We start from the raw sequence: 10,333 nt of genomic DNA, 5'->3' as shown, positions 1-10,333 counted from the left end.
CAAAAAAAAAAAAAAAAAAAAAGTCTGCGTGCTGCAACTAAGGTCTGGTGCAGCCAAAATAAATAAATAAAATAAATAAATATTAAAAAAAAAAAGAAGTGCATGTTAGGGAAGAAATAGGTATTAGAAGTTTCAGCTTAGAGTCAAGTTGAGGAGAACAGAAAGGCTGGAGGCAAGTATTTTGGTCTAGGGGACACTGTTGCTTTTGGGGTCTCCCCTTTAAGAAAGTAGAAAAAGAACTGTCTTATGTTCACTGGCTACATGGTTTGGCAGGGGGAATGGTCATTTTTAGAGGCAGCTTTGGAAGGTTACCCCCAGCTCCCCTTGTTCCAGCAGCTGTTGGGAGCAGTCCGAAGGGGGTATTATATTTCTTCTGGTAACTCTGCCAAGAATGAGAGGAAATCCACAACCTGTGGGCTTTTGGGGGGGATGGGGATGGGGTGGCAGGTGATGGGACAGGGAAATTAAATTGTTTTATAGTAAATATGTTGAGATACTTTTCCTGGAAAGCTGTTCCACTGAAAGGAATGATATTTCCCCTGCTCACTAGCTCCGTAATTGGTTCTTTCTCTGTGGAGAAAGGGAAATAGTCCTCTTCCAGTACCTCTTTTTCTTTCTTCCCTGTAGATCCAGCTTTGATCTCCTATGTTTCTTAGAATTTCCTTTAGAAATTCCACACTGAAAAGGTGAGTCAAGATTCAGATCCAGGTGGTGTGTGTGATTAAAAGGGGCCTCCCTCCAGAAGTGAGTTACTAAAGGGGAACCTCTCATTCATCCCTTATCTTCGCTGCGGTTTGACTTTATCATAATGGCCTAGAAACTGGAGATTTCTGGAGAAACTGGAGTAAAAACTTTCTGGGTGGCGTCTGGTTCATGTTCTCTCCATCTCTTCATCCAGGCTGGAAGGACACCAGGGATTTTTGAAGCCTGGCCACTTGGGCTGAGAACCTGTTTTGGTGATTAATTTGAAACACAGTTGCAAGATTAAAAACAATAAAAACAACCCTGAGAAGCAGAGCAGTATAATTATTCCTCACATTTCAGATGGAGAGCCCAGGGAAAAGTCATTTTGAAGGTATGAGAACAAAATCCACTTCTGAGTCTGTGGTAGTGCCTGATTCATGACTCAGAAGATAGCCTGTTCACAAAAAACAGTGGCATCTTTCTTGCTGTTGTTTATTGTCAGAAAGTGCTGCATCAGCCTTTCTGAAAGCTGTATTGTGGGATTCTTGAAAAACTGATTCTGTGATTAAATGAGTGTGGGAAATGCTGTGTTCCACATCCCCTCTATTGGGGATTCACAATGCCCATTGGTAAATTAAAGGCTCAGAGAAGTCCTGTGCTAGAGAGACCTGTTTAATTTTGTTTCAGTATTGTCCAAAATGTTTTGACCGTAAAATTCTTTTTTCTCCTGCTTAATATCTCCTTAACCTCTTGCAGAATACACACACTGGTCAAGTGCCCTGCAAATATAGAACTTGACCAATAGCAGGAGGAAATGAATGTGAACATGGCCCTAAATCCTAAGCTCACATAAAGAATCAGCGTTATGCCCATTGCTTCAGAAACTGCTTTGGACAGCTTTGACATGTGGGTGACACATTAAGATACTTCATCTGCTCAGATTCCTTCCCTTGAGCCTCTCTAGCATAAGAATTTGGAGGGCTTGGTTGAATTTCTGAAGATGTGGTATACTGTACATTTTTAGGAAGGGCCTTTGGAGCTTGAAGGTAGTGTGTCTAGGCTCCTGAAAATCTGTAGGTATTGTTGAAAGTGTGACTTGCCAAAGGGGGAACTGTATTTCTGATAGATACCTAAGCAGTATCTATCAGAATACCTATTATGCTAGGACCATGGTTCTTACCTTTGTGTCTAAGACATATTTTTGTATGATGTTACAACTTTTGATAGTACATTAAAGGATTAAAAGATGAATGTCTTTTTTTAAAAAAAGCAGGTTTCAGAAAGTTGAAAAACCTGTCCATTTACTTGTTCACTGTTTGGTATGTTACTGTTTGAGTAGAACTGTTTACTGCCCTGACCTTGTTCTCTTATATCTTTTGAGGTAAAGTGTATATATGTTCCTCTGAACGTGCAATCTTTCTCTTTTTCTCAGCAAGTTGTGTCATGAGCCATATTGTGGCTCCGTGGTTTGTCTGACAGATAGCTTCATAAAAATGTGGATCTTTGGTTGAATGAAAATAAAGTCTATAAATCATTAAAAATTTTATGGCACACTTATTCAGGGTTCCTGGTATATCACTGCTCTGCAGCATACTGGTTGAGATACACTTTTAGAAGTAATAAGAGTTTTAAGACTCAATCCTGTGGAATTTATGACTGTATTGGACAAACAAGACATACAGCTGTGAAAAGCTAACAGTGCCTCAGTTTATGGTAGGTTCACGTGAGAGAGAGAAGAATATTTGGAGGAGTCAGGGAAGTAGAGGCTTAAACTGGATTTTGAAGAAAAATGGGTGAATTTGACTAGTGCCCAAAGGGGGAAGCATGCATTTGTCAGGGACAAAGGTAGGCTGGTTCTGGCAATATAGGAGAAGGTATGGGGATAGGAATGAATATAAAAGAGAGATGGCTTCGCTGGAGTTCAGTTGCAGAGTGTGGAGCCATGGGAGGTGAGGTTGAATTGAGTAAAGGGAGCTGACATTTGGAGGCCTTTCAAGTGAGATGTGGGTCTGCTCCATGCTCTCCTTGCCTTTGGTCCTGTCCTCATGATGGGCGTGTTCCCTGTAATCTCACTTCTCCTTGGATGTTGAGGCTGTTCCCTATTCCCTGGCCAGAAGGATAGGCAGTTTAACACAATATATGATTTTTCACTGATTTATTTTGAACCTTAATTATAGACCTCTGCTTCTGAGGCCATTGGAGGGTTTAGTCTAACATGCATATAAATGAAGAGTTAGAAGCTTCTTGTCTTGGGCTGTTTAAAAACTTGTACATACATTAGAGCCAAATTTTTAGTATAGCAGAGCTGGTAGCAGAGCTGGTGGGCACAGCCAATATGGGGGGGAATCTGCTTTCTGGTGAGCAAGAAGATCAAAGAAATCGAGACAGTGTTGAGTTAAAACTCCAAGCCCCCAAGTATCATTTTGCATAGCCCTGTCTCCCGTTCTTAGCCCACTTCCCCTTGAGATGGCCTTGTTCTACACTTGTGGACAGACACCCTCCTTTACTGAATAGGCAGCAGTTATGCTTATGGAAATCATGTCAGTCACGCAGGTTGGCAGCATTGGCGGTATCAAGGGGAATCAAACTTCAAGATGGGGCAAAGAGGGAAATTGATGTGTGATCCAGGAGGTTTCTGATCTCAGAGACTGTGCAGGTAAATACCTCTCTAATATACTCACACTTCCCCTCCTTCATCCCCCAGCCATTTTTCTTCAAATTCGGTTTATTTATTTGCTTTTGGTTTGGGGTGTGAGTGAGGAGAGGTGAAATGAAAGGGGACTCTAGATAACTTCCTAGATTAATTTCTGTCCCTCTGGACTCACTGTTGCCAAGATTTTAAGGGGCCTGATAGCTTACCGTGGGTGCATGTTGTGTTGTTTTTGTTTAAAATAGGTCATGCACCCAGGAATGCAGTCAAACTATAATGGTGACTAAGTGCCGGAAAGCTGAGAGGGAGGGGGGCCAAGTGGAAAAATGAGCCTGAGGCAAGAGAAAGAGGGCTGGGAAAATGGAAGTACCACCAGGCCCACAGGCCAGGTTAGAGATTCCTCCATGCATTAATAGCTGTGCCAGAGGTTTATTTACAGGGCACTAATCATTTTGGGGGGGAGCACCCCCACTTTATACCAGTAACTGTTGAAGAAACAGCCAAGCTGAGAGCATTTCAAGGATGGGAGCAAGAGTCCTTATTGAATTCCCAGGGGCATCTGCTCCTGTCTTCTCAGGCACTTTAGACTTGTTCTGCCGACTCCCTTTGACTAGGTTGTGCTAGGTCCCTACAAGGAGGGAGGGATACCTGTCTTCAGAGAGAGGAGTTTTTTTATTCCTTCTGATTTTTCAAGTGTTGAAGCCAATAAGAATATAGATATGATTTGGCCACCAGCTAGGGAAACTAACCATCAGAAAGAACTGAACAAACAAAAGGGATTAAAAAAAAAAAAGCTGAGTTGTTAAGCTGCTTTTAACAAAGTGTAACTGTTTCTCAAGTGAAAGCCAAATGGAATGTTTTTAAAAAGTTGAAATTTGATTTGAAAGACCAGAGCCAAGTATTTTGATTATGGTGTTGGTTGTGGGAGAGGTTGCCTGCACCTGCTGCTTGGTAGCAGCATCTAAAGTTCAACTTTGAAAGTTTCTTGCTTCTGTGATCAGGCCCTCAGGGCAGTGCTTTGACCCTTAGTAAAGTGTCACCAAATGGCAGTTAAGTGACCAGGGAGATGAGAGAAGTATTGTCCTTATCCCAATTCAGGAAATACATTGATTCTTTCTCCCTTGTTTCCTTCCTGCTATGATCCAGAATATTCAATTTTGGTTTTACCTCCACCTACTAACTTAGACCTAACTCAAGAGGAGAGGTTAACTATGAACAATCTCCTCTTTTATATCTGGGAGGGACTTGTAGATAAGATTTGATAGTGGGTCTAATCTTTTTCACTAAGAGTTCAATTCTTTTGGTCCATCCTGTTGACTGCCTTTTATGATCCTCTGTTTTTTAACCATCTAGTAGTGTAGGTCGCTCTCTAGAAATGTGAAACTGGGGACCACATTCACCCAGTGGAATAATTCAATAATACATTTTAGCTTCAACGTGTGTGTACCCAAATCCTAATCACTCAGCCTGAAAGAGGGCTAATATTTGACATTAGAAGAACAGTTTCCAAGAGTTATAATTAAATTAGAAGAAAAAGAAATGATTATTAGATTAGCTTTAGTGATGTCACTATTCATCGATATAAACTACTACTACTACTACTATATTTATATTTATGTAAAAATAATTAACCTTTTTCAAGTGATTTATAACTTATCCTTATTTTGTTTTAGTTGTCACCTTAAAACACCATAATTGTGTGAAATACTATCCTTATTTCATAGGTGCGGATATGGACAATTAGAGAAGCTAGGTAACCAGGGTTATATCATTAGTAAGAGGTGGAACTGGGGCCCAGATCCGTTTCCTATGTCTGCATTCTGTGCTTTTCTCACAACTTCATTTAATCTGTTATTTAAATGAAAGTAAATTAAAAGGTTAAAGGTAAATGAAAAGACCAAAGTATCAGCAATTATGTGATACATATTTAAAAAAATACTTCCTAAATTCCATCCGTTTACCTCTTCTGAGCTATTTATGGAGACATAATTTTATGTAGTATCACCTCACCTTTACCTTTATAAATTTGACTTTGTTTTAAAATTACCACTACTTGTTACAGTAATTTCCAAAATGTTTTGCAGTGCTCACATTTGTCGTTTCTAATAGCAATATGTTCCATTGTGTTAGTATACCGTTTTCCCCCACAGACAGATATTTGGGCTATTTCTAGATTTTAGCTCTAATATACAGCTGCAACTGTAAATATCTTTGTAAAAATATATTTTTCTTTTGAATTATTTCTTTGTGATACAGTGTTGGGAATGCTGAGTCAGAAGCTATCATTTAACTTCTTTTCTTGACAGAATGCCTTTCTGAAAGGCTATACCAGAGTGTTACTAGCAATATATAAACAAACCCAAATCCTTTCATCAAACCAAAGCTAGTATGTGGTTCTTCCACTTAACAGATGTGAGGTGATACTTTATATTAATTGTTTTAATGTGCATGTTTGTAAACTATTACTGTTTCGGGATGTTTCCCCAGTGTTTATCATGGGAACTCTGTGTGACTGTTCTTTTTTTTTTTTTTAATAAATTTATTTATTTATTTTTGGCTGAGTTGGGTCTTTGTTGCTGCTCGCGTGCTTTCTCTAGTTGCGGCTCTTCGTTGTGGTGCCTGGGCTTCTCATTGCAGTGGCTTCTCTTGTGGCAGAGCACAGGCTCTAGCTGTGCAGGCTTCAGTAGTTGTGGCTTGCGGGCTCTAGAGCGCAGCCTCAGTAGTTGTGGCGCACAGGCTTAGTTGCTCCACGGCACGTGGGATCTTCCCGGACCAGGGCTCAAACCCGTGTCCCCTGCATTGGCAGGTGGATTCTTAGCCACTGTGCCACCAGGGAAGCCCCTGTGTGACTGTTCTTATCTGCTATTTGATATGGATGACAGAGTGTTATCCTGATAGATTTTTATCAGTCCCCTAAAAGTTTTAGGGATAAAACCCATAGCATTAATTGTTAATTTTCCCCTGCTCTGTTGCTTCCTTTTTAATCTCTTTTTTTCTTCTATGCAGTATTTAAAATTTAAATACTTTAAAGCCTTTTAGTTAAAAAAACTATTTTAAATGTACTCTTTTATTTTGGGGGAATTTATTTTACCTATTGTGATATGAAATGAAAATTTTTTGCTCTATTGATATCCAGTTTTATCAAAAGCATTATTATTATTTTAATGAGTATTTTTATCTTTACCAAAATATTACATTGTAGAAAAATTGGGAAATACATTAAAACACAAAGAAGAAAGTTAAAACACCCAAAGTTGGCTATCCACAGTTAACTATTTTAGAGTCTGGAAATCTTCTAGTGTTCTTTCTAGGCATGCATATTTTTCTTCCCTCCCTTCTTTCTAATAAAGCTAGAACATGTAATACAAACCCAACAGCACTAATTAAGTAGTGATTTCTTTCCTTACTTTGAGATTTTACTTTGTATCTTTTAGAATCTTGAAAGCAGGACTTGCTTGCTGTCTTTTAGTAAAGGGTAGGAAATGTGAAGATATAGTAGATACTGGAAGAAATGTTTGTTTCTCTCCTTTTCTCGGTAGACATGACAAGTTATTACTCTGTGTCCCAAGCAGTGTACCTTGTATTGTCCAGTGGAGCAAGTCAAGGAGACACAGGGGTGATGTGGGGGCCTGAAATGGATTGTTCAAATTCTTGCCCACAGTTTCAAGATTCCGTCCAAATGTGCACTTTCACAAGGGACTTGAGCTCTTCTCCCTACCCCCTACCACTCCAACCCACCCCAGAACTATGCCATTCTTGTTGCTGCTGAGCTTCCTCATCTCTTACTGCTCCAACTTTCTTCATCCAGAAAGTACTACTGACACTTCCCCTTCAACACTTTTTGAATGAAAAATTTAAAACATATAGAAAAGTTGAATGAATTGTATAATGAACACTCATACACCCGCCACCTAGATTGTACAGTGAACATTTTACTATGTTTGCCTTATCATGCATTTAAAGTGAGTTGCAGATGTCAGTACACTTCACCTCTAAACAGTTTTGTGTGCGTGCATATCACTGACTAGAGTATATTGGTTTATAGTTCTTTTTTTTTAAGAAAAATTTATATACAGTGAAATGGTCAAATTTTAAGTTTATCATTTGATACGTTTTTGACAAATGCATACACACTTGCATGACCCAAATTCCTTCGAGATTTAGATATAAAGTGTAACCCCAGAAAGCTTCTACATATTCTTTCCCAGTCAATTCCCATCTCCACCCTGGTGGTCAACACTGTTCTGATTTTTTCACCATTCATTAGTTATTCTTCGAATCAAACTTCACATAAATGGAATCATACAATATGAACTGTTTTGTGTAAGGTTTCTTTCATTCAGAATGTTTTTGAGATTCACCCACATCATTGTGTGTATCAATAATTCTTTCCTTTTAATTGCTGAGTAGTATTCCATTGTATGAATATGCACCGAAGTGTGTTTATCCATTCTCCTTTTGATGGATGCCTGTGCTGTTTACAACTTTTGGCTATTATGACTAAAGTTCCTATGAATAGTCTTGAGTAAGCCTTTTGTGGACATATGCTTTCATTTCTCTTGGGTAATTGCTAGGTCATAGAATAGGTATATGTTTGGATTTATAATAAACTGCCAGACCTTTTCCTAAAATGGCTTTACCATTTTCATCTCTCACAAGAATGTAGGAGAGTTCCTTATAAACACACACACACACACACACACACACACACACACACACACACACGGAGGATTTCTTCATATTTTGGGGCTTGTGTATTCATTTTGATGAGCAGAAAATTTTAATTTTGATAAAATCGAATTTATTGGATTTTTCTTTTATGTTATTGCTTTCTGTGTCTTAAACTGTTGTCTACTTCCTGAGCCACAGAGATATTTTAATATTTTCTCTTCTAACAGCTTTATAGTTTTAGATTTTATGTTTAAATCTGTGATCTATTTTGAATTAATTTTTCTGTATGGTGTGTGGTAGGGATTTTTTTTTCCACATGGCTAACCAGTGGTCCCAGTACTCTTTGTCATCCCTTCTCTGTTAGATAGCTTTGGCATCACTATGGACACTCTAAAGGACAGGCTGTTCTCCTTGGCTTTCTTGATTATCCTAGTGTGGAGGGAGAAGAGTTATTTCTTACTTGTCTCCTAACCCATTCACTTCTATTCACATATTTTCTGGATGTTCCGAGTCCTGACTTGTAAAAAAGCCCAGGGAATTTTCTCTGGTTGGCAATGAGTTGTAGTGATTGGATTATCTGCTCTGTCTGGACACAGGATGGCCAGTGTACCAGTGAAGGAACGGGTGAAGGTATCTCAGAACTGGAGGTTGGGGCGCTGCCAAGAGGGGATTCTGCTGAAGTGGAAATGCAGGTAAGTAGCCTCTTGACTCTTTCAAAGCTACCTGGGACATTAAAGAATGCTGGGAAATGAAAATCTAGTCCTACCTGGAGTATAAATGTGCCTGTCTTGGGTGATGGGGCACTGGTGATCCTTTAAATGCCACAAAAGGGGCATCGGAGGGACAACTTTTTTTCACATTTAAAAAAAGATTATAAAAAATGTAATTTATTTTAACAGATCCCATGTTTTTATGATTATAAAAATAATAAATGTTTATTGTAGAAATTTGAAAACAGAAGAGCTTAAAGAAGAAAATAAAACTTACCTATAATCTTACCACTCAGAGGTAACCTCTGTTAATGCACCTCATCAAAAGAAATAAATGAAGCCAATATTTCAACTCATCTTGTTTTACAATTTTTTAAAAAAATTTCCTACTCTAGAGAGTTACACCTTCACTCTTGGCTTCCTGTAGCCCTCTCCCCTACTTTTATTAAAAAGCAAAATAGGATCTGAAGGTTTGGATATGTATGTTACAGGAGGTAGAGCTTGGAAAAAAATGGCAGGAAATTTAGATAATGGCTTTGGCACTGCTAATGCCACAAATTTTATACTTCATTGATGCTGAATTATTTCATAGTTATTATTTGACTCCCTACCAAAAAAGTGCTCTTTGTTGATTGGTTGGAATGGATAGGGAACATCATGATTCCACATTCCAGCGGTCCTGGACCTGTGCCGATAGGTTCAGGCAGCCTTCTTCATCTGATGACCTTTTTCTCTTGCTTGTATACAATTTCTGCTGTTTTCACTGACACGGGTTACTGCAAATTATGGGTGGTGATGATGGTAAAGCAACTACAGGGGAGAAAGATGGATTTGTATGACAAAGGGCTTTACCATCTGCTTCCCACTTTTGCCTTTTATTACCAGAAAGAAGAGTTTATTTCTCTAACAAGGTTTTGTTCCTGACGTCTATTCGGGCTGGTTTCAAGCAATTTGGCAAATAAATACACAAAATGGTTACCAGACTGCCCTGCGATTCTCCACTGTTCACCTGGCATGAACCTGGTTTCTTGTCCTGGGCAAATGGCTGTTTACCAGATGGCTCTAAACACATGAATTCCAAACCCCTCTGTTTGCTGCCCACTTGGGTGTGCCACAAACTCGTGCAAGGGGATGTTGAAGAGGAATGTGCATAATGAATGAGAGTGCAGGCATCTGCACACACTCTACACATGTTCCATATAATATTTGCACACACTTGTAAAAACCTCATGTGCAGAAACTAGTTACTACAAAGTCCAAGCTGCATTTAATGGTCCATCTTTGCAGAACTTTTCCACATTCCCATGACACTTGTATTAAGGAGTCTGGGGAAGAAACACAGCCCATTTTGCTCAGACAGGCTTGGCAGTGGGAGATGGTGTCTCTATAAATGGGGATGAATCATCTGTCCCTATGCTTTGCTTGGGACCTGGTAGCTCTAGGACCCCTATGTGGTGTAGGACAGGCTGCTGGGATGTACCTTGTGCAAGGGGCTTAGTCCCCACCAGAGAGCATGGTGTCTGGCAGAGTCTTCTTTCTTCTTAAGGCTCACTCTGTGCCATGGGACTGGCCTGTGGTTTCTAACCTTTTTTCCTCCTGCCAGTTTGTAGAGGGAATC

The 10,333-nt window shown here is 39.3% G+C and overlaps 1 protein-coding gene across 1 annotated transcript in view; it reads left to right on the top strand.

Annotated features, from left to right (window-relative positions):
- Positions 1–10,333, top strand: part of FBXW4 (F-box and WD repeat domain containing 4) — a 79,310-nt gene that overhangs the window by 8,614 nt on the left and 60,363 nt on the right. Inside the window, exon 2 of the mRNA XM_007470364.1 lies at positions 8,602–8,697. Within this exon, the coding sequence (XP_007470426.1) occupies positions 8,602–8,697 (96 nt within the window). The remainder of the gene's footprint in view (positions 1–8,601; positions 8,698–10,333) is intronic.

Source organism: Lipotes vexillifer, unplaced genomic scaffold (genome assembly GCF_000442215.2).
Source record: "Lipotes vexillifer unplaced genomic scaffold, Lipotes_vexillifer_v1.1 scaffold916, whole genome shotgun sequence".
Classification (NCBI taxonomy): domain Eukaryota; kingdom Metazoa; phylum Chordata; class Mammalia; order Artiodactyla; family Lipotidae; genus Lipotes; species Lipotes vexillifer.
The sequence above is the reverse complement of the archived record's forward strand: the minus strand, read 5'-3'. Positions and strand labels throughout refer to the sequence as shown.